Source organism: Oncorhynchus keta, chromosome 13 (assembly GCF_023373465.1).
Source record: "Oncorhynchus keta strain PuntledgeMale-10-30-2019 chromosome 13, Oket_V2, whole genome shotgun sequence".
Taxonomy (NCBI): Eukaryota; Metazoa; Chordata; class Actinopteri; order Salmoniformes; family Salmonidae; genus Oncorhynchus; species Oncorhynchus keta.
This window is the reverse complement of record NC_068433.1, coordinates 24,980,539-25,004,976: the sequence shown is the minus strand read 5'-3', so window position 1 is coordinate 25,004,976 and position 24,438 is coordinate 24,980,539. Positions and strand designations below refer to the sequence as shown.

The 24,438-nt window shown below is 44.6% G+C and overlaps 1 protein-coding gene, 1 long non-coding RNA gene and 2 other non-coding genes across 4 annotated transcripts in view; 2 read left to right on the top strand and 2 right to left on the bottom strand.

The window, feature by feature from the left end:
- Positions 1–200: 200 nt before the first annotated feature.
- trnan-guu (transfer RNA asparagine (anticodon GUU)) lies at positions 201–274 on the top strand. The gene has a single exon. It is a non-coding gene; the product is annotated as a tRNA-Asn (tRNA).
- An 872-nt stretch (positions 275–1,146) lies between these two features.
- On the top strand, positions 1,147–1,220 carry trnan-guu (transfer RNA asparagine (anticodon GUU)). Its single transcript has one exon. It is a non-coding gene; the product is annotated as a tRNA-Asn (tRNA).
- A 2,681-nt stretch (positions 1,221–3,901) lies between these two features.
- LOC118392134 (alpha-actinin-3-like) overlaps positions 3,902–24,438 on the bottom strand; it is a 35,047-nt gene continuing 14,510 nt past the window's right edge. Inside the window, exons 2-22 of the mRNA XM_052459827.1 lie at positions 17,456–17,570; positions 17,066–17,185; positions 16,532–16,618; positions 15,592–15,679; positions 15,068–15,146; positions 14,649–14,730; positions 14,422–14,507; positions 14,094–14,186; positions 13,524–13,754; positions 13,120–13,267; positions 12,367–12,517; positions 12,112–12,220; positions 11,666–11,806; positions 11,213–11,395; positions 10,103–10,237; positions 8,433–8,612; positions 7,824–7,970; positions 7,406–7,471; positions 6,972–7,130; positions 6,763–6,839; positions 3,902–5,660 (exon numbers count right to left, since the gene is read on the bottom strand). Of these exons, the coding sequence (XP_052315787.1) occupies positions 5,579–5,660; positions 6,763–6,839; positions 6,972–7,130; positions 7,406–7,471; positions 7,824–7,970; positions 8,433–8,612; positions 10,103–10,237; positions 11,213–11,395; positions 11,666–11,806; positions 12,112–12,220; positions 12,367–12,517; positions 13,120–13,267; positions 13,524–13,754; positions 14,094–14,186; positions 14,422–14,507; positions 14,649–14,730; positions 15,068–15,146; positions 15,592–15,679; positions 16,532–16,618; positions 17,066–17,185; positions 17,456–17,570 (2,559 nt within the window). The 3' untranslated portion in view covers positions 3,902–5,578. The remainder of the gene's footprint in view (positions 5,661–6,762; positions 6,840–6,971; positions 7,131–7,405; positions 7,472–7,823; positions 7,971–8,432; positions 8,613–10,102; positions 10,238–11,212; positions 11,396–11,665; positions 11,807–12,111; positions 12,221–12,366; positions 12,518–13,119; positions 13,268–13,523; positions 13,755–14,093; positions 14,187–14,421; positions 14,508–14,648; positions 14,731–15,067; positions 15,147–15,591; positions 15,680–16,531; positions 16,619–17,065; positions 17,186–17,455; positions 17,571–24,438) is intronic.
- On the bottom strand, positions 5,667–6,756 carry LOC127906759 (uncharacterized). Its single transcript, XR_008062775.1, has 3 exons — positions 6,453–6,756; positions 6,057–6,408; positions 5,667–5,924 (listed from the first exon to the last, which is right to left on the bottom strand). It is a non-coding gene; the product is annotated as an uncharacterized LOC127906759 (long non-coding RNA).

Genomic DNA, 24,438 nt, shown 5'->3' with positions numbered 1-24,438 from the left:
TTTTTGCCCTTTTAAGGCCATTCAAAAAGCTAACAAATATTAGAAAACTACAGGTCTACTTCCTTGAAAATGTTGCTGCACCTTCGATGCACGTTAACACAACCATTGGAACAAAGTGTTGTTGTTTCGTAAACTCCATGAACAGTTGGATGAGAGCACAAATGGCCAGCGATCAAGCGTCAGGGTCAAATACACCACAAGTCTCTGTGGTGCAATTGGTTAGCGCGTTATACTGTTAATCTAAAGGTTGGTGGTTCGAGTCCACCCAGGTACGACAGTTCTCAGTTTGTTGTGCTCCATGATGTGGATATGACAAGTCTCTGTGGTGCAATTCGTTGGTGAGTTTGACTCTTACTTTAAAAGTTGGCGATTTGAGCCCACCCAGGGATGTTGTCTTTCTGTTTCTAGTGATATGGAAGACCTTCCTGGCCATACAGTAAGCTTGCTTTTGATCTGCTGTGTTTCCTGTTGTCACATGTGATTGGTGTGTTGTTGAACATGAAAGATGACAAGTTGCTATACCTACTGGTAAAATGGCTGTCAATGGTCTCTGATATTCTGTTACTCAATAGCTTGATCATTCTGTGTTCTCCAAGGAACATATAATTTATTCTTATTAATCTGGCTAGTATGACAAAGTAAATGATGTCAATCTGGCATGAATAACCTTAGCATTTATATTTATCTCGCGAGAAGGACAATGTTTGTCCAGTGTGTTTGTGTGTATATGTACGCCTATACGCCATGAAAGTGACGAGCCACTTCATCATTCTTCCAGAGTCAGTCCCCTTATTATTTTGAATGGGCTTGGCGATTATATATTACATTTGTGAAAATGCAGTTGTTTAAAATATATATTTATCAGAATATATTTGAGATTGTGGCTGAATTTACTCCTGCCAGATGCCTTTTAATATAATGTTGCGCTGACGAACATTGCGCCACATTTTTGCCCTTTTAAGGCCATTCAAAAAGCTAACAAATATTAGAAAACTACAGGTCTACTTCCTTGAAAATGTTGCTGCACCTTCGATGCACGTTAACACAACCATTGGAACAAAGTGTTGTTGTTTCGTAAACTCCATGTACAGTTGGATGAGAGCACAAATTGCCAGTGATCAAGCGTCAGGGTCAATTACACCACACGTCTCTTTGGCGCAATTGGTTAGCGCGTTAGACTGTTAATCTAAAGGTTGGTGGTTCGAGCCCACCCAGACACGACAGTTCTCAGTTTGTTGTGCTCCATGATGTGAATGTGTCATCCTGGACCTGTAATGAGATTCCTGTTATTTTTCCCTGCTGATGGTCAATGCCAAAACAAGCCTCTCTAGTGCAATCAGTTAGCATGTTTGACTGTCAATCTAAAGGTTGGTGCTTTGACACCACCCAGGGATGACATTCTTCAGATTGTGGAGATGTGAACTGACCCTTCCTGACTTGGCGTGAGCTTCCATGAGACTTTGGCCTGCTGAGGGTCAGTATAACCACAAGTCTCTGTGGTGTAATTGGTTGGCGCGTTAGACTGTTAATTTAAAAGTTGGTGATTTGAGCCCACCCAGGGATGCTGTCTTTCTGTTTCTAGTGATATGGAAGACCTTCCTGGCCTTACAGTAAGCTTGCTTTTGACCTGCTGTGTTTCCTGTTGTCACATGTGATTGGTGTGTTGTTGAACATGAAAGATGACAAGTTACTATACCTACTGGTGAAATGGCTGTCTCTGATCTTCTGTTACTCAATAGCTTGATCATTCTGTGTTCTCCAAGGAACATATCATTTATTTGTATTAATCTGGCTAGTTGCCAACAACGTAAATGATGTCAATCTGGCATGAATAACCTTAGCATTTATATTTATCTCGCGAGAAGGACAATGTTGGTCCAGTGTGTTTGTGTGTATATGTACGCCTATACGCCATGAAAGTGACTAGCCACTTCATCATTCATTATTTTCAATGGGCTTGGCGATTATATATTACATTTGTGAAAATGCAGTTGTTTAGAATATATATTTATCCGAATATATTTGTGATTGCGGCTGAATTTACTCCTGCCAGATGCCTTTTAATATAATGTTGCGCTGACGAACATTGCGCTACATCTTTGCCCTTTTAAGGCCATTCAAAAAGCTAACAAACATTAGAAAACTACAGGGCTACTTCCTTGAAAATGTTGCTGCACGTTAACACAACCATTGGAACAAAGTGTTGTTGTTTCGTAACGTTGCATGTTAGAGGAGAATTAACATTGCATATGTTAGAGGAGAATTAACGTTGCATATGTTAGAGGAGAATTAACGTTGCATGTTAGAGGAGAATTAACGTTGCATGTTAGAGGAGAATTAACGTTGCATGTTAGAGGAGAATTAACGTTGCATGTTGGAGGAGAATTAACGTTGCATGTTAGAGGACAATTAACTTTGCATGTTGGAGGAGAAATAACGTTGCATGTTAGAGGAGAAATAACGTTGCATGTTAGAGGAGAATTAACGTTGCATGTTAGAGGAGAATTAACGTTGCATGTTAGAGGAGAATTAACGTTGCATGTTAGAGGAGAATTAACGTTGCATGTTAGAGGAGAATTAACTTTGCATGTTAGGAGAATTAACGTTGCATGTTAGAGGAGAATTAACATTGCATGTTAAAGGAGAATTAACGTTGCATGTTAGAGGAGAATTAACGTTGCATGTTAGAGGAGAATTAACGTTGCATGTTAAAGGAGAATTAACATTGCATGTTAGAGGAGAATTAACATTGCATGTTAGAGGAGAATTAACGTTGCATGTTAGGTTAGGAAAGTTTTAGGCTTAAGTTTAGCTAAAATGCTGCAGTTGTCCCCGACACAACTCGAACATGTAACTTTTAGCCTGTAACTGTATTCCATCTAGCCACAACTGTAGATGCCATCAGTACCCAAACCTGTAACTCAGGACCTGAAGCAAGGATATGCATATCCTTGATATTATTTGAAAATAAACACTGAGGTTTGTGAAAATGTGAAATTAATGTCGGAGAATGTAACACATTTGACCTGGTAAAAGATAAAGAAAAAAAGCATGCTTTTTAAAAAAATCGTCTTTGAAATTCAAGGGAAAGCCATAATGTACTATTCCAGGTTAGGCTCAATTTAGATATTGGCCACTAGATGGCAGCGGTTTATGCGCATAGTTTTAGACTGATTCAATGAACCATTGCAGTTCTGTTCAAAATGTTATATCAAGACTGCCCAAATGTGTCTAATTGGTTTATTCATACATTTTCAAGTTCATAACTGTGCCCTCTTCAAACAATAGCATAGTATTCTGCCACTGTAATAGCTACTGTAAATTGGACAGTGCAGTTAGCTTAACAATAATTTAAGTTAAGTTTTCTGCCCATATCAGATATATCTATGTCATGGCAAATGATCTTGTTACTTACAACCTCATGCTAATCACATTAGCCTACATTAGCTCAACCGTCCTGGGGGGGGGGGATACCGATCCTGTAAAGTTGAACAAGATTAAATAAGGAAAACTCCACTGAACTGTTTAAAAGAATAGAGTGTGTGAATTGGTTGCCATAACTGACATGTTTAGAATGACCCTGAGTGTCTGGCTGAAGTGCTCTGCTGATATGCGCTGTGAATGGATTTTGTCTATATATCCAATAAACTCAGTTTCATATTACATTTTCATTCTTGAATGTTTATGCTTTATAAAGTCTGTAAGTCCTAGAGGCATTACCGTGTTTACATTTAAATACGTCTTGCAGTTCCTTCTTGTATTTATGTCATATTTAATGAACCAGGAACTGCCCTGGACATTTTGGTTTACTTCTGAACAGTTGCAACGGATGTTACTTCAACAGTATTGCCAGTCCCTTTATGGTGATCGATGGGAAATAAAAACACAACACAAAACTTCATATAGTAATATAGTTTTCCTTTTTTATTTATTCCAAGGTGTGACTTTAACTTTGAAGGATTGTGTGGAAGCAAGCTCTTGTAGCGGGTGATAGAATAGAGGGAAAACAGGAGGAAGCGATAATAGAGAAGACAGAAGAGAAAGAATCCCCGCAAAGGGGAGTTACTGGTTCTGTCGCTGTCCTAAATGACACCCTGTTCCCTCCGTAGTGCACTTGGCGACTTCGGATCAAGTCAAAACTAGTGCAGGACATAGGGAATTGGGTGCAGATTTGAGGATTGCCCACTGTCATTAGAATACCCTTGCTCACTTCATGGCTGACATTCTCAGGTTCGGTTTTAAACATGTCATGTTCCAGGCCAATTACATTGCAAATGGTTGAGTGCCACCTCATCAACTGTACAGTCAGGCATCAGATTGCTATACCATATGATGCGGTTAGCTGATATGTTTAACACGTATCCAGGCGTTGTGAGATCTGGCAGCCGTCTGCGGTGTGGTCAGCCTGGAACGCAGCCATCCTCTTATTGAACTGGACCACAACCTAAAAGCTTCCTTGCATAGATAGTTAGGCTACACACCGAGTCCAAGATGGCACCCTATAACCTATGTAGTGCACTACTTTTGACTAGAGCCTATGGGGAATAGGGTGCCATTTTGGATGAAGCCTGGGCATAGCTTTGTTTCACCATACCTGGACACAGGGTTCCTGAGTCCATATTCCTTTATCTCCAGAACATTACCTGATTTCCTTCTCTCTCGCTCTTTTTCACTACTCAACACCTCTACCTGTCTCTCGCTCCTCTCAAAATGCACAGCAAGCAGACAACCTCAATATGTTTCATTGGACATTATATGAAATAGTATATGTAAAATATTACATATTATATCATTCTATTGGTGTAGTCATATACCTGGTACAGATGATGGAGTGATGATCGAGGGATGAGACAGAGGAGAGAGGTGACCGACACGCTTCATTCTGGCCATAACAGTTATTATACTCCTTTCTCTTTGATTCCTCCAATCAAAATGATCCTTCCTGTCAGCATCCTCACCCTATCCTCCAATCAAAAATAATTATTCCTGTCAGTGTCCTCACCCCTCTAAACAAGTTGATCAGAGATCAGGGGTTAACATAACTACCTTTTACCCACAATTCACTGCTCTCTTCTGATGGCAACCCTATACTCTCTGAAATACCAAATTACAACATTATGAAAGTATTGGGACAACATTACACGTTTCTGTGGAAAGAGAGGGGTGTTTGCATGGAGACGGGGAGCTGCTATAAAGGATTTGTGTGTTGGGGGGGGTTCAACCATTCAACATGGACAGCATTTCTACTACAAACAGAGCATGCATCTGCATCAATACACAACCAACCAACCAGTATTTCATCGTTTTCTTTTAAACCCTTCCAAATAATAGGAATTGTAATATTATTTGAGGAGGCGAGGTATAGGGCTGGGGAGTGTGCAAGGGGAAAAGAGGAGAGGGGAAGGGAAGGGGTAACTAAACCTCTCTCTGTACAGGAGGGAGAGGATGGAGGGAAGAAAGAGCAGGAGGCGTTTTACAAGTCGCTCTCTCCATAGAGGAGAGAGGGAAAATGAAGGGAAGACGAGAGGAGGGGGAAAGGGGGTTTACAAGTCGCTCTCTCCATACAGGAGAGGGGGTTTTACAAGTCGCTCTCTCCATAGAGTGCGCTGGAGAAAGAGATGTAGTCGAGGGCTCCGGCTGGGCCGTCGGCTCCAATGTACCTGGTCATAGAGATACATTATATTACTAGAGAGGTCTAATGTACCTGGTCATAGAGATACATTATATTACTAGAGAGGTCTAATGTACCTGGTCATAGAGATACATTATATTACTAGAGAGGTCTAATGTACCTGGTCATAGAGATACATTATATTACTAGAGAGGTCTAATGTACCTGGTCATAGAGATACATTATATTACTAGAGAGGTCTAATGTACCTGGTCATAGAGATACATTATATTACTAGAGAGGTCTAATGTACCTGGTCACAGAGATACATTATATTACCAGAGAGGTCTAATGTACCTGGTCATAGAGATACATTATATTACTAGAGAGGTCTAATGTACCTGGTCACAGAGATACATTATATTACCAGAGAGGTCTAATGTACCTGGTCATAGAGATACATTATATTACTAGAGAGGTCTAATGTACCTGGTCATAGAGATACATTATATTACTAGAGAGGTCTAATGTACCTGGTCATAGAGATACATTATATTACTAGAGAGGTCTAATGTACCTGGTCATAGAGATACATTATATTACTAGAGAGGTCTAATGTACCTGGTCATAGAGATACATTATATTACTAGAGAGGTCTAATGTACCTGGTCATAGAGATACATTATATTACTAGAGAGGTCTAATGTACCTGGTCATAGAGATACATTATATTACTAGAGAGGTCTAATGTACCTGGTCATAGAGATACATTATATTACTAGAGAGGTCTAATGTACCTGGTAATAGAGATACATTATATTACTAGAGAGGTCTAATGTACCTGGTCATAGAGATACATTATATTACTAGAGAGGTCTAATGTACCTGGTCATAGAGATACATTATATTACTAGAGAGGTCTAATGTACCTGGTCATAGAGATACATTATATTACTAGAGAGGTCTAATGTACCTGGTCATAGAGATACATTATATTACTAGAGTGGCCTGTGTCCCTGGTCTTAGAGATACATTGTATTACTAAAGTGGACTGTGTCATAGCCACACACTTGTATAGGTTACACAGTTGTACACGTGTGACACAGGACAAATATAAGCACCCCCTATTTGACCTTTGTAATTCTGTGTACCTGGTCATGCGGCTGATGCAGTACTCAGCCTGCTCTGCGGGCAGCTCTCTGCGCAGCTCATCAACCGTGATGTAGGCCTGGGAGAGAGGAGGTATTTATTTATTTCATTTCTATGTATTTATTTAATTGCATTTACCAGGTTGTCCCACAGATGTGAAAATACCTCTTTTTCAAGGGAGATCTGGCCATATTAAAATGTTCTAGCTCACCTTGTCGGAGGCCAGGATCTTAAAGGAAGCCATGACCTGGTCAGCGGTGTCTGTCTCGGCCGTCTCACGGGTCATGAAGTCGATGAAGGCCTGGAAGGTGACCACGCCTGTGTTGTTTGAATCCACCAAGGTCATGATGCGGGCAAACTCCACCTCACCCTATTGGACAACATGTTACAGTAGATTAGAACACCTCACCCTATTGGACAGCATGTTACAATAGATTAGAACATCTCACCCTATTGGACAACACGTTAGAGTAGGTTATTTTCATATCATTGTTGAGGAGAACATGTTTTGAAACCTTTAGTATAAAAACGGATGCCATTCATACTATAACCGTATACAACCAGATAGAGCGCCGTCATTTTGAATAAAGGGACTGAGAAGAAATGAAGGTGAGGTCACTTCCTGTTGGTAGCTAGGCTACTCACCAGATCGTAACCCATGGAGATGAGACAGGCACGGAAGTCGTCGGGGTCCATCATGCCGTTTCTCTTCTGCAAAAGAGAGAGGGAGAACACAAGCATCGGTTTATATGATTGGACATGTGATCAATGAACGATGCAGTGACGCAATGACCAACGATTATGTGAAGGTGACACCCTAGAGGCACCGTCCCTCTGTGTGGAGGAACAACTACGATGGCAAGAAATCACGGACGATTCCAAATTCACACTTACAGTCAGTGTATTCAACTATGGTAAGTAAAAATCATCACATATCACTGTGTCATTGCAAGTAAGACCTTCTTCAAAATAGTCGCTTTCTGTCAAATCTGAGCCAGGAAGTAAAAAGACAAGTGGAAGAAATGCAAGTACAATAATATATTATATATATATATTTCTTTACCCTGTCGAAGTGATTGAAGGAGGCTCTGAACTCGTTGAGCTGCTCCTGGCTGATACCCTTGGCATCGCGGGTCAGAATCTGGTTCTCCACCTCGTTGATGGTGCGGGCGATGGTGGTCAGCAGCTGCTCCCAGCCCACACGGATATGCTGCAGAGGGAGAGAGGGAACGAGGGAGCGGAGAGTCACAAGCTTGACGTAATAATTGCGTGCTCGGAATTTGGGACCAAATACTAAACTTTTGAGTACTTTAATGCACTATAGGTGACACCTTTATGACACATTCAAAAGGGGAACTAGATAAATAAAGTGAACTAACTTCTAAACGGTAAAACTGATATTTATCAAAATACCCCCAAAATTAAAGGCGACATTCTGTACTGTCGCCTCATATAAAACATTTCATCTCAAATCCAATATGTTGAAGTATAGAGACAAATTCAACGTTTTAGCTTCACTGTCCAAATAGGGGAGTATATTTAGATATTTAACCTAGGTCTAGGATATAAGATACTTTACTTCCCTGGTATAGTCGTGTGTTCTTTGTGTAGTTGTGTGTTGTGCAGTTGTGTTTTTTGCTGTTGTGTGTTGTCCAGTTGTGAGTTGTATTACCTCCATGGTGTAGTTGGTGTGTTTGTTGTCAAAGATGAGGGACTCCTGGCTGAGCTGGTGGTCTCCCTCCAGTTTGTCGATGTTACACTTGTAGTTGATAATGTTTTGTTCATACTGCTTGAGATTGTTCATCTGTTCCTCGAGAGAACCGGCGATGTCCACAGACACATGACCAATCTCCTGTAGAGGGAGAGAGAGGGGGTGGAGAAAAAGGAGGTAGTGAGAACTGAGAAGTGGGAATGGATGACAGTTCAGGCTTCCGTATTCATAAAGCGTCAAAGAGTGCTGATCTAGGATCAGATATAGAATCTAGGATTAGGTCCATTAATTGTAATCTGAAAGGCAAAAGTGATCCTAGATCAGCTCTCCTACTCTGACCCATAAGTGTAGGCACAGTAGATGTTGCGAACCTCTGCGTGTTTGGGGTTCGGAGACCCTGCTTATCCCGGGTACCAGTCTGTTTGCGCTAACGTTTCACTTCTCGCCATACCAAACATGGCATAATGACATGGGTTGTACAATGAGTGGAATGAGGATTTCACAAAAGAGGATTTCAAACTCGTAGGACCGTGTAGCTCTATAGCTCAGTGGTCACCAACCTGTTCGAACGCAACGATAAAGCCTTGCATTCCTTATTTGTATTTGTTTCGTGCTGCTGTCAGTAGGTGCACTTCGTTCAGCAGCTCTCTAGCACCGGGAAGACAAAGTGTTCCCATTTTGAAAAATGTTATGTATCTGAAGGTAGAACTCCGACCTACCCGGCAGGCCCAGAGATCAAAATCAAGTGCACCTATAGGCCTACCTCTGGCCAATCAGAAACCTCAGATCACCGTGTCTGCACAGTTTCCTCGAGCCATGGACTGTCAAAAGAAGTCTCGAATGCACAATACAGTTGACACCGTGAGATTTAAAAACGTTTAAAACCATGACTAGAGCGACTCAATGAATACAGCAAAGAGATGCTGCTTTTATGAATAACTTCATGTCTAAGTTGTTATTCGGCACTGTCGACAGTTTGTTCACTTCCAGAAGCCAGAAAATGCACATTCTCCCTACTTCCACTCACGCTACAACCAGTACTGCAGCTGCAACAAATGAGTACAGCAAAGTGTTCCGCTAAGCTTGCGTTGTTGTCATTAGCGGCTTTTGTCTTTTCTAATATCGAGGAATATTTCACTTTCTCTGGTCAATAGGTGTAACAACATGAATTGGCGCACGAGGCAGAAATAATGCAGTGCGACTTGAGTTTCGCCATCAGCTGGAAGACTGTGTCCCCTCTTCTCAGCGGAGGGAGAGCTGAGGGACAGATGAGTCCAGTACAAAAAAATAAATATATATATTATTATTATTATCCTCAATTAGCTGTGCCTCAACAGTAATACAAGTTATATTTCAAAATGGTCTGAGAAGAACAACATTGGCAGGGTAATTCCAGCATAGCCAATCTGCAGTGATAATGTATTGGGTCTATAGCCAACTGCACAAACCTCATTGCTACAGAACTGTTTTTAATTGGTTAATGTTGCATATGCTTACGTTTTTTAATTCATGCTTTTGTTTTTGTTTTTTTTTAAATCTGAGCGGTAGATCTCCGCTTCCATTTCGACTCAGAAAGTGATCTCGACTCAGAAAAAGGTTGGTGACCACTGCTCTAGCTGAAGTGACTGTACCTCCATCTTGGTCTGGATCCAGGGTCCGATGATGTTGGCCTGGGCAGCGAACTGGCGCCTCAGCCTCTCGTTAGCCTGCTGCCTGGCCACCTCCTCCTGCAGCATCTGGTCCCTGAGAGGAACAAGGTGCTTCACCTACGGAGGGAGACAGGGACATTGGTCGTCAACACACTTGGTAGAGATGACGTTGCGTTACTCTGTGACTCGAGAGCAGAGCCCTATACTTACGTACCGGATTTGAGGAGTTCGTGAGGTAACTTTGGTCAACCTTGAGTTCAAACTCAGATAACCGGTACCACGAAAGTGGCTCACCTTTTAAGCCAGGTACATTTCTATGGCGACGAATCCTTCGGAACTAATCTGCTCCGGGGCACACTAACTCAGAGCTATGTCAGAGCTCCCCCACCCCCCTCTCGCAAAGATTGCGTCATCATCCCCTTCATTTGAGGAAGGCGACTGATGAAATATTTGATTCATGAAATGTAATTTTGTGTTCAAAAGCTGTAATGTCAAAATACCGATCGCGTTACACGTTTCGTAATGGTAGAATGCATTTGAAACCTCACGCAGCGTAAAACTTTTGTTTGACTTATTTTATCAACAGGAGAGGGATAAAACGGTGCTTGTTCATTGATTAACACACCAAACCGCACCAAAGACGACATTAACAATAGGTAGTCAACTAAAAACGGCACTTCTAAAAAAGCCCATTTCACACCACAAGCCTGCTGAATTTGCAAGATAACTTTTCTTTCATTTTGATTTCGGCCCAAATGAAAAACGGGTCACCGACTTGCCCGTAGATGGATTATTTCCGCATTGTCTCAGTGAAGTCAGTTGCAACTTGGGTTGGAGCGAAAACCTTTTACAAGGAGCTCTCCGGGAACAGGGTCGGAAAGCCCTGCTCTAAGGTGTAACCCTAAAACATGAAGCAACTTACAGCCGCAGAGTGTGAGAAAAAATACACACTACAGAAACAATGATTGTCACAGGACAAGTGTCTCTTGACTACAATCTAGAGTGTAGAAACCTAGCCAGGGAAGGAAATACAGTTAAAATAGAAAACCATTTCAGCTTCTCTGTTGGCTTCCCAGAGTGTGTTGTACTCACCGCCTCCCACTTGTTCGTGATATCCTGGGGGGAGAGGTTGGTGTAGGGGTTGACTCCTGACAGCTTGATGCCGTAAGTCTGAGCGATCTTCACAATCTCGCTCTGGATGCCCATGGTGGCCATGCGTTCCTTATCAGCCTCTGGTAGGGTGGCCTTGAACTGGTCATGGGCTGTAATCAGAGACTGGAGAGGAGAGGAGGAGTGAGAATGGAGGGATGCAGTGGGAAGGAGCGATAGAGAGAGAGAGATAGAGAGGAACAAAGGGTGTGGTGTGTGTCACATAACGAGAAGAGGGAGGGGGGAATAAAGGAGTGAGAATGGAGTGATGTGGGAAATAACGAGAGAGAGCGAGGGAATGCAGAGAGAAACGAGAGTCCATCCGACCGTTAATGTTACGTATTGTACACACACACACGCGTGCGCGCTCACACACACACACACACACACACGTACATGGATCTCCTCGGTGCTGTGGACGATAAACATGTCCTGCAGATCCTCCATGGCTCCGTCCATCCAGTTGTTGAAGGGCGCCGCCCTCTTGGCGAACTCCAGGTACAGCTGGTCAATGGTCTCCCACAGTTTCTCCACGCGCTAGGAAAGACCAGGACAAGATGTAACATCCATCATATACAGTATGAAGCCATCCCTGCTAAGTAGTCACAGTAGCACACGTAACGGCTTGATGTGACCACCACTAGGTGTTATTGGAAGGGACAGGAGTTTTTCCTGAGACAGGTGACCTGGGAACATCTCCTGGCTCGCGGTGGCTCAGTTGGTAAGAGGCCCGTGTGCTCAGTTCCTGCAGGGATCACATTCTCCAACCAAAAGCGCCCGCTTAAGCGGCGTATACAATATGATTATAGTACGGTGTCTGTTGTACGTGTGTGGTTCAGTACCTCCAGGGAGTCCCTCCTCTTCTGCGTCAGCGTACCCAGGTTGTCCCACTGGTCACAGATGCCCTGGCAGCGGGCGTTCACAGAGGCCGCGTCATGGTAGTCCAGCTCACTGAGAGAGAAACGGGCAAACACACTGATCAGTATCACATCTCCGATTACACACTGTACGTCAATCCCTTTTTTTCCTACAACTTCACTACGTTTATCCTTTCTACCGCCACTCCCTCCGCCACACCTCCCTCCGTCCCTCCTTACTTGAGCTCCTGGGCGATAGCGGCGATCTGCTCCACTCGGTCCTGGTGAGCGGCCAGGTCAGACTCAAAGGCCTCGTGTTTCCTCATCAGAGCCCTGATCTCCATCAGAGAGGCCGACTCATAGTCCTTCATGGAGAGCAGCTCTTCTTTACCTGGGGGAGAGACACAGTTAATACTCAGTCGTTATCGCTCTCTACCTCTCGCTCTCTACCTCTCGCTCTCTACCTCTCGCTCTCTACCTCTCGAAACCCCTTTACCTCTCGAAACCCCTCTACCTCTCGAAACCCCTCTACCTCTCGAAACCCCTCTACCTCTCGAAACCCCTCTACCTCTCGAAACCCCTTTACCTCTCGAAACCCCTTTACCTCTCGAAACCCCTTTACCTCTCGAAACCCCTTTACCTCTCGAAACCCCTTTACCTCTCGAAACCCCTTTACCTCTCGAAACCCCTTTACCTCTCGAAACCCCTTTACCTCTCGAAACCCCTTTACCTCTCCGTTCCCTCTACCCCCTTTACCTCTCCTCTCTGTTTTATCTCTCCATCCCCATCCACCAGTGAGCGCTGTGGCGCATGACGTCTGAGGGTTGAAAGTTGATGTACTGTAGGGGCTTGACTCAAAGTTAATTTTACAATTCAAAAGTGATACCGCGCCTCTCGCCCCTCTTTCTCTACCCCCCACCTGCCCTTCCTCCCCTCTCGCTCTCTACACACCCCTCTCACCTCCCCTCCCTCTCTCACTCGCTCTGTTATTACCTGAGGTCCAGGACTGGTGCAGGGAACACTTCTGCTTGAACTTCTCAGCCAGGTGGTCCAGTCTCTCCAGACGTCTGATCTCAGTAAGAAGCCACTCCTCGTATCCCTTCTCCACCTGCTCCAGACCCTTCCATGCATTGGCAATGTCCTGGGGGAGGAGAGAGACAAAGATGGGGTATAACATGGGTAGTATTATAGATGGATGTCAGTTAGTTGGTTGACTATACTGGGTCTTGTAATGTTGGTGGAACAGTCAGATATCCAGGGGGTTATTCTCAAAACTCTTTTGAACCACACCACAGTCAATTAGCTGTGGTTTTTAATGAAGAACCCGGAGTATGAAGTCGAGAGGGCTGCCAGGACAGTGTCACTCCCTCAGACGGGGTGTGTGTGACGTCACCTACCGAGACCATCTTTCCCTCAGAGGGCATGAAGGCGGGCCGGTTGCTCAGCCTCAGCTTGGTTTGCAGGGTGTTGAAGTTGATCTCCAGCTGACACTTCTCCTGGACGCGGGGAGGCTTGTGGATGCGGCGGTAGTCCCTGAAGTCCTCCAGCTTCTGCTGCATGGCCTTCATCTGCTGCTCCGCCATGCGGTTCTCCAGCCACGGGATGGTCTTGCGGATCCACTCTAGCAACTAGGGAGAGGTAAGAGGTCAGGGGTTAGAGGTCAGGGGGAGAAGAGTTGGTTGGGTGGTTACTTCAATTTTAAAAAACACACAGGTCCCATTCAGGGCCAGTTTCCCAAACACAAAAAGCATGCTCAATGGAGAATCTCCATTGAAATAGCTTTTTGGTCCAGGACAAGGTTTAATCTGTGTCCAGGAAACTGTCCCATAAAGTATATAACCTCTCATAATACATCACTGCATTAGCGCAATGACTAGAAGTCTACAGGAACAGTCTACAGGAACAGTCTACAGGAACAGTCTACAGGAACAGTTAGCAGGCTAGTATGATATCCCTTTCACACTCACCTCACTGGCCAGCTTTTCATACTCCTCCATGAGTTTCTCATTCTCCTGGTTCACAGCCAGCACTTTACAGATCCTGTTAGCTGCCGTCTCAGCCTGGGTGAGTAAGAGAGAGGGGGAGGGAGAGAGAGAAAGGGAGGAGGGAGGGGAGAGGGAGAGAGAGAAAGAAAGGAGGGAGGGGAGAGAGAAAACAAAAGTGAGAGAGAGATATTAACAACAAACGTTAAGACAGAGACAGTGGACCTTAGAAAGATGGCCGATTTTGTATTGTTTTCCATTTCCATTGTGTTCAATGTTTTTGCGGCAGTGTGGAGCAGAGGCAGTGAGTTACCTGCTCAGCGCCAGCGAAGGCGTGGTAGAAGCAGGACACGTAGGTCATGATGGCCTTCTCATCAGGCTTGGGGGTGTTCACAATGTCTGAGGGAGAGACCAGGGAGGAGAGCTCAGGGACAATACAACCCCGATGAAATCACTGGAGAGAGTCGTCGGAGACAAACGGTAGAGTTGTAAAATTGCCTGGTTTTACAGAAATCCTGATTGAAAAAAATATGGACTCACCTTCAGCGTCGAGCATCTTGGGGATGTCCAGGTACTTCTCAGCTACCTCGAAGGCAGTGTTGAGGTTACCGATGGGGTCATCCTGTTAGGGACACACAGACAGAGAAAGAGATTTACATGAACACATGGAGAGAAGACACAGGCCAAGGTTTGTGGGTTCAATTCCCACCAATACAAAACATGTATGCACGCATGACTAAGTTGCTTTGGATAAAAACGTCCGCTAAATGGCATATATTATTTAAAAATATATATATATATTACTTATACAATAGAGTTCTTGAGAGAAAAAAAGAGGGAACAGGGGTATAAAGAAATAAAAGAAAATAGTAAGGGGCTCGACAGGTGTTGACCCTTATGGACTCTGAGAGGGGATGGGGGATGAGAGGAGAGTGAAGGGAGGAGGGGGTGGGGGGCACCTTTCTCAGTTTGGAGTAGTCAATGAGGTCAGGTCTGTGTCTGTGGATGAGGGCACACAGTGCCAGGCCATCCTTCCAACTGAATCGGTCACCCACAGGAGAGGAGAGGAAAGGAAAGGAAAGGAAAGGAAAGGAGAGGAGAGGATGATACAAAGAGAAGATAGGAGAGGAGGAAAAACATTAGGATTATGAAGAGAAAGTAAAAGATAAAGAAAGTAAAATAATAAAGTAAATAATACCACAAAAAATCCCAAAAGAAAGAGAGATGTAGCCTGGTCGCTAGTCTGTTTCTGGTCTCTTGCCAACTCCTTATGGAATTGTCATGCCAAATGTGACAGTGATTGACAAGGAGTTGGCATGATAGCACAAACAGACAGGCACTCAGGCTAAGAGAGGTGCAAGCAACAGCCATAACTATGAATTAGAGTTCCCAATTCATATCTTCTCAACATGATTCTGTGAATCTGCATGCAAGAATGGATGTAGTTTCCCATCCTGGCCACAGGGTGGCGCGCTGTGCACACCTGATGTGGAAGTTCTGCACATTAACGTTCCTGTAGGGGGCAGTCTTCCTCTGGCACCACAGAAGAAGACCCTCCTTAGCAGAGGTCTCTACACAGAGAGGAGGCAGGGGGGAGAGAGGGGAGACAGAGGGGAGGCAGAGAGGAGGCAGGGGAACGGCAGTGTTATCCTAAAGGACTAGGCTAAATATGCTCCAATAACCCTGCGGTGTTAAGGTGTCAAGCTTAGTGACCTGTGTGTGTGTGTGTGTGTGTGTGTGTGTGTGTGTGTGTGTGTGTGTGTGTGTGTGTGTGTGTGTGTGTGTGTGTGTGTGTGTGTGTGTGTGTGTGTGTGTGTAATACTTACTGAGGTATGTTTTTTTGTGGAGGATATGCAAAGTGTGTGTGCCACGGAGGCTTGAGTAATACGAATGTGTTAACAGTAACTCATATTGAACTGACTGCTGTGTCTAATGTATCATGGTGGTTTTGACTGTGTCAGATGCAGAGTGTGTCTATACAGTGATCCTACGACGACGCGTCTGCGATTGTGGCCGTTAATTCTATTCATGTGTGAGCGCTTTGATGGCAGGCGTATGTATGTATAGTGTTGTATAGTGACTGATAATGTATAGACAGTGTTACTGGGAGTCCGATAGCTGGGTAAGTAGGTCGAATTTGTTCTCATGTGACTTAATGCACGTGCAGTTTGAATGTGTTTATGGAGGGTGAAACCCGAGGGGAAATGCCTAAGAACAACGTTGTAAACATGTATTTTTTTAAGATCAACTCTTCGCTCTTGTCATATCCAAGAGCGAAGAGGAAACTTTTTCCAATTCCACCCCTGCACACACACACACACACACACACACACACACACACACACACACACACACACACACACACACACACACACACACACACACACACACACACACACACACACACACACACACACACTGACCCTCCACGGAGATGTCCTGAATGGCGAAACGCAGGATGATGGTCCAGATCATTCCCAGGGTCATCTTCGTATTACCGTCGACGATCTCTGCAAGCCAATCACAGCGTTCGGTCAGAAACCATGGCAACATGGAGCAGATGCCAAAACTCAGTCTATGCTGGCTTACTGAGAGTTGTCTCAGATATCATACCTCACTATCTTTCAACAAGTATCTAAAGTATTTTACTTGAGTGCCTCTATTTATTTTAAGGCAAGTCAGTTAAGAACAAATTCTTATTTACAATGGCGGCCAAGGAACAGCGGGTTAACTGCCTTGTTCAGGGCCAGGACGACTGATTTTTACCTCGTCAGCTCGGGGTTTCAACCTTGCAACCTTTCGGGTTACTTGTCCAACGCTCTAGCCAATAGGCTACCTGCCGCCCCTCTAAGTCAGAACTGTTGTGTAAAATGGGACTCGAGAACTACGAATAAAGGATCACCACAACATTACTGTATAACAACAAGGACAACGGAACCAAGATGTTGAAGTCTCACCCTCAGCGCCGATGGACACCAGCTTGACTCCCTTGCTGCAGATGAAGTCCAGGGCCTTGTTCACATTTGCAATCTTGTGGAAACGCATCTTGCCTTTGTCGGGTTTGGGCAGTCTCTCACCTGTATACAATAAGAACATCCCCTTTAGTCTCCTCTCCGCAACACACAATGATTGGTGAAGTTTCACTCAATCAAGAAAGCGCTGTGCCATTCTCCATTCATTTCAGCTCCGATGCGGCTGTATTTGACCGCACATCATCGAATTTGAGTGTCCCTTTCCCCTAACCTACGCTGTAGACGGAGAGGTCAACCTTTCTGATGTAACCGTGTGTAAGAGTGACTTAGCAGTGACTTAGGGGGGACTTAAGGCGACTCAAGAGTCCGACCCACCTGAGATGACCTCCAGCAGCAGCATGAGTTTGAGGCCATTCCTGAAGTCGTCCTCGATGTTCTCGATCTGTGTCCCTGCCTTCCTCAAGTGGGAGTTACACCAGGCTGTGAACGTCTGGGAGAGAATTGGGTTGAGAGAGATAGGGGGAGAAATAGAGATAGGGGGAGAAATAGATCGGGTTGAGAGAGATAGGGGGAGAAATAGATATAGGGGGAGAAATAGAGATAGGGGGAGAAATAGAGATAGGGGGAGAAATAGAGATAGGGGGAGAAATAGAGATAGGGGGAGAAATAGATTGGGTTGAGAGAGATAGGGGGAGAAATAGATCGGGTTGAGAGAGATAGGGGGAGAAATAGAGATAGGGGGAGAAATAGATCAAGAGAGAGAGAGAGCGAGAGAGAAGGGGAGACAAAGGGAAAAGGGAGGAGAAAAAAACAGGATTAGAGTTGTAGATTTGGCAATAAATAAGTGAATCTTCTCCCTCAAACATACAGAAAGAGACTGAGCCTCACTGACAGTGACCGGACGAGACCAACAGACCCCAAATGGAATCCTGGGCCCACACCGATAAACAACGTAAATAAACATAAACAGACAAATGCTCTAATCTAAAGTGAAGCCTGAAGCAGTTTGCTTTCTCCCGGCCGCTCTGACAGGCCTAGAGTGCGTGGCAATGTCCCATTACATCTTTAACCTTGTTAGAGCATCACGACGCTGCTCTGCGTGTCTGTCGGCTAGCACACCCATCCTGACCTCAGATAGTCATTATTCTGCCTTGACAGCTTTGAATGATTGATCTGAACGGTCTGATTCGAGGATAAGGGAGGTGTTGTGTCATACTAGGTTGAGGTGTGTGTGTGTGGGGGGTAGAAGGTCACAGCAAACGTAGACGTCTGTCCGCGGTGAGGGGTTGGAGAAAAATAATAATTGCAGAAGCCTAACAACTGACTACAGAGGAGTGTAGAGAGTGAGAGAGACATACAAAGATTACAATAATCAGTAATGAAGAGAGAACACAAAGTCAGAGGTCAGAGTTCTCCATTAATGCAGTCGCTGTGTGTGTGTGTGTGTGTGTGTGTGTGTGTGTGTGTGTGTGTGTGTGTGTGTGTGTGTGTGTGTGTGTGTGTGTGTGTGTGTGTGTGTGTGTGTGTGTGTGTGTGTGTGTGTGTGTGTGATTGCGATTCTGTGTGGGTGGGCACTGGGCAGAGCTGTGAGCCCTGGAAGAAAGACACCGAAAAAGAGAAACTGCTTGAGAGAAAGAACTCGAGAGAGCGATAGAGTGCTTAAGAGAGGGTGAGAGAGAGAGAGACGGAGAGAAAGAGAGAGGGCGAGGGAGAGAAAGAGAACACGCTAGGGCGCAAGACGGGTGGGCAAGAGAGAGACAGTGCTTGCCAGGGAGCAAAGGAAGGGAGGAAGGCAGAACAGACAGACAGCCAGAGGGAGGGAGGCAGGAATGCCCTGACCTGTGTACAAAATTACCTCCTACTCCATGCATAGTGCACAACTGTTGACCAGATGGGTCCTGGTCAAAAGTAGTGCACTATATAGGGAACAGGGTGCCATTTGGGACGCATCCCTGGAAGGGAAGGAAGGGAAGGAGAGCCACAATCCCGTCCCAGCAGGTGTCCCCCAGTCCCTACAGACCCAAACCCATACCCCCACAGCCACACAAACCCCCACCCTACAGCTACGCATGACCCAATTTAGACAGGCCCCCTATACAGACCACACAGACCGCTAGGCTAACTAGACCACCAAACCAGACTTCTGGAGGACAGGGGAGGAGAAGGGGAGGGAGGGATGAAGAGGGAAAAGGAGGGGTGAAGGAGGGGGAAAGCAGAGAAGAAGGGAGGAGGGGGAAGGAAGGAGTGGAGGTGAGGGGGGTGAAGGAGGCTAAATCGGGTAGCTATGAGACACCATTAGGGACAGCTGAGAAGGCAGGATTCCTAAGGCTAACTGTCAGAGTCAAAGAGGGATAGAAGGAGAGAGAGAGAGGGGGGGGGGAAGGAAGGAAGGAGACAGATTGCAAGAGAGGATAAAAGAAAGTGGAAACAAGTGAAGTTTGAAACAGAAACAGGTTTTTGTTGACGTCAGTTCAACTTTCAGATGCATGTTCTGTGGGGCTTCACCTAAAATGGTGAGGTGACAAAACATGGTCTTTCAAATACTACATATGAGGAGGAAAATATCCAACTCAAAACACAAATAAGCCCTATTTGTATCATCAAGTACAACACCCAATTCATTGGACTCAAGGGGCCATTGGGTCACACCATTATCCATAATAACCCATTATCTCATAGGTTACATGTCTTTGCGGGGGATGCCTATGGTTAACTATAGAGCGCTCGTATGACTATGAAGTCACTGCTCTTCTCCTCTATCTCCCCCCTTCTCCCCCTTCTCCTCTGTGCGACTGCCCCCCCTTCTTCCCCTTCTCTTCTTCTGTGTCCCCCCTTCTCCCTGTGTCCTCCCCTTCTCTTATGTCTCTCTCATCTCCAACTGTTGAGCTGACCCTCTGTGCCTGTGTTGGTCTGGTCTGGACACAAAAACACACACACAGGCATTCTGCTGGATGCCTGTCATAGCTCAGGGAGAGGGGACAGTGGGAGGGCCTGATGACCCTCAGCACAGCTGGGTGGACACACACACACACACACACATCCTCCTCCCATCCCAGACACCACCTGTCCATCAAGAATGTGATGCAACCACTGTTACCATGTAACCATCCCTGCAGCTACCACTAACATCCTGCAGTTACGTCTAACATCCTGTAGTTACGTCTAACATCCTGTAGTTACGTCTAACATCCTGTAGTTATGTCTAACATCCTGTAGTTACGTCTAACATCCTGTAGTTACATCTAGCATCCTCAGATTGGCACATTTCACAAACAATTGTGTGACTTGTGAGACTAAAGAAAGGAGGGGGATTCAGGACTTTAAAGGCCCAATGCAGTCAAAAACATGATTTCATTTTTTATATATATGTCCACACTATGAGGTTAGAATAATACTCTGAAATTGTGAAAATTATGATAATGCCCTTTTTGTGTAAGAGCTGGGGTTTTTTTGCCTGTTTTGGTGGGATGGGGTTTGGCCTGCTTGGTGACATCACTGAAAATATGCCCCCTCGGGCTTGTGCGGTGGAGGAGATCTTTATGGGCTGTACTCAGCCTTGTCTCAGAGTAGTAAGTTGGTGGTCGGTTGATATCCCTCTAGTGGTGTGGGGGCTGTGCTTTGGAAAAGTGGGTGGGGTTATATCCTGCCTGGTTGACTCTGTCCGGGAGTATCGTCGGACTGGGCCACAGACCCACCCCTGTCTCAGTCTCCAGTATCTATGCTGGAATAGTCTATGTGCCGAGGGGCTAGGGTCAGTCTGTTATATCTGGTGTAATTCTCCTGTCTTATCTGGTGTCCTGTGTGAATTTAAGTATTCTCCCTCCAATTCTCTCTCTCTCCTTCTCCCCTCCCCCAGGACTACATGGCCTGATGACTCCTGACTGTCCCCAGTCCACCTGGTCATGCTGCTGCTCCAGTTTCAACTGTTCTGCCTGCGGCTATGGAACCCTGACCTGTTCACCGGATGTGCTACCTTCTCCCGGACCTGCTGTTTTTGACTCTCTCTCTCTCTCTCTCTCTCTCTCTCTCTCTCTACCGCACCTGCTGTCTTGACCTCTGAATGCTCGGCTATGAAAAGCCAACTGACATTTACTCCTTAGGTACTGACCTGTTGCACCCTCTACAACCACTGTGATTATTATTATTTGACCCTGCTGGTCATCTATGAACGTTTGAACATCTTGAAGAACAATCTGGCCTTAATGGCCATGTACTCTTATAATCTCCACCCGGCACAGCCAGAAGATGACTGGCCACCCCTCAGAGCCTGGTTCCTCTCTAGGTTTCTTCCTAGGTTCCTGCCTTTCTAGGGAGTTTTTCCTAGCCACCGTGCTTCTTTTATTTATTTATTTTCTTGAACCCTTATTTAACGAGGCAAGTCAGTTAAGAAAAATGTCGGCCTACCCCGGCCAAACCCTGACGACATTTGGCCAATTGTGCGCCACCCTACGGGACTCCCAAACACGGCCGGTTGTGATACAGCCTTCTACACCTGCATTGCTTGCTGTTTGGGGTTTTAGGCTGGGCTTCTGTATAGCACTTTGTGCCAACTGATATAAAAAGGGCTTTAGAAATACATTGATCGCCATGCAGTAAATGAGTTAATAGACCAATAAGAAAGAGAGTTCCAAACCTCTCTGACAATAACAGCTACTTTTACCCTTCCCACTCAGACCACTTGCTTAGAAATGTCTATTTGCTAAAAAAAAGCTATTTTATTACATTTTTTACCATTTAAATTGAAAACAATCACAGGAAGGTACTTCATTTTTATCCAGAAATGATTTGATATTGAGATTAAAACAGCGGCATTGGGACCTTTAACAAAGAAACAGAATAGAGAAGAGGGTAGAAGTGTCAGGTAGAAATTGCCTACAAGCACATGACAGTCTTAAAAGGACAGTTCAAACCAGTTTCTCAGACTTTTTCATCAAAAGTGGCTAACTTTAATTTTGGTGGTGAACTATCCCTTTAAGATGACACACCTCTGTGTGAACATATTAGGTGGAATCCCAACAATCAAAAATGGGCTTGTGTTGACAAAGAATGATGAACTATCCTTTTAAGACATAGCTAGATATATAAGTCCAAAACAAACTCACCCCGATCCACCGGATTACTAATGCTAACATCACATCCTAGACTCCATTGGTTGTGTCCCACTACCAGCCCTATGGGCCCTAGTGCACTAATAAGGGAGTGGGTTGCCATTAGGGATGCATCCCCATCTGCCGTTGATATCCTTCTATTATTATAAACTGAGTGGTTCGAACCCTGAATGCTGATTGGCTGACAGCCGCAGGTATGACAAAATATTGTATTTTTACTGCTCTAATTACGTTGGTAACCAGCTTATAGTAGCAATAAGGCACCTCTGGGGTTTGTGGTATATGGTCAATATACCACGGCTTAGGGCTGTATCCAGAACAGCCCTTAGCCGTGGTACGGTACATTGGCCATATACCACAACCACTCGTGCCTTAAACATAACAGGACAGGAGTATTCCTGTATCAGCACTCAACAGCAGTGTAAAATAAATCTGGTAACAATGTCTGCAGGGCTGGCTAAACTGTGTGTGTGTGTGTCCACCCAGTGTGAGAGCACAGTCTGAGCATACTGACCGTATATATAAATACAGCCTCTGTCCAGTCCAGGCCAACACATGACTATAGAACTGGTGGGATAGGCCAGGGAGAGACAGACCTGGACAGACAGGTGTCTGTGGTATGAATCACACAGACGTATGTACACACACACACACACACACACACACACACACAAACACGCACTTGCCTGACACACACGCTCGGACACACACAGTACCATCCTGATGAGGTATGACGCCGTGTATAAAAACAGAAGCAGTCGTCTTTATAATTATAAATAGTCCCATCAGTCTGGAGAGAAACCACACTTGGCAAAGCCATACATAGCTGCTCTACCAAACTCATAGGTGGTGGGGGGGACAATGGAAGAGAACATTCACTCACACGCGCACCACGCCCACACACGCACATACGTACACATGCGCACCACGCCCACCCACGCACATTCACAATGCCATGTTATACGCCGCGCCTAACTCTTAGTACATCCTAAATAATGTACTGCAGCTCAACCTGTAAACCACCAAAGTGTAACAAAGTGTAAACAACCAACCTGTAAACAACCAAAGTGTAACAAAGTGTAAACAACCAACCTGTAAACAACCAAAGTGTAACAGTGTAAACAACCAACCTGTAAACCACCAAAGTGTAACAAAGTGTAAACAACCAACCTGTAAACAACCAAAGTGTAACAAAGTGTAAACAACCAACCTGTAAACAACCAAAGTGTAACAGTGTAAACAACCAACCTGTAAACCACCAAAGTGTAACAAAGTGTAAACAACCAACCTGTAAACAACCAAAGTGTAACAGTGTAAACAACCAACCTGTAAACAACCAAAGTGTAACAGTGTAAACAACCAACCTGTAAACAACCAAAGTGTAACAGTGTAAACAACCAACCTGTAAACAACCAAAGTGTAACAAAGTGTAAACAACCAAAGTGTAACAGTGTAAACAACCAACCTGTAAACAACCAAAGTGTAACAAAGTGTAAACAACCAACCTGTAAACAACCAAAGTGTAACAAAGTGTAAACAACCAACCTGTAAACAACCAAAGTGTAACAGTGTAAACAACCAACCTGTAAACAACCAAAGTGTAACAAAGTGTAAACAACCAACCTGTAAACAACCAAAGTGTAACAAAGTGTAAACAACCAACCTGTAAACAACCAAAGTGTAACAGTGTAATCAACCAACCTGTAAACAACCAAAGTGTAAACAACCAACCTGTAACAAAGTCTAAATAACCTAACAACCAAACCGACCGACAGATTGTCATGACAACTACATCCATCATGAAAGCCATACCTTCTTCACACCAGGTCCATGCCAACCACATCTATCACTAACAAGTACACCTATCGCTAACAACTACACGTATCGCTAACAACTACACGTATCGCTAACAACTACACCTATCGCTAACAACTACATGTATCGCTAACAACTACACGTATCGCTAACAACTACACCTATCGCTAACAGGTACACCTATCGCTAACAACTACACGTATCGCTAACAACTGCACGTACGCTAACAACTACACGTATCGCTAACAACTACACGTATCGCTAACAACTACACGTATCAATATTAAGCATGATTTGTCAGAACAAATTAAAAGGATATCTGTGACCCCACAGATGACAAAGATGGGACCATTAACCTTTTGTCCACATATGTTTTAGGCTTATATGTTCGCATTTAAAAAATATATACACTATCGGTACAGAATTATGTGGACA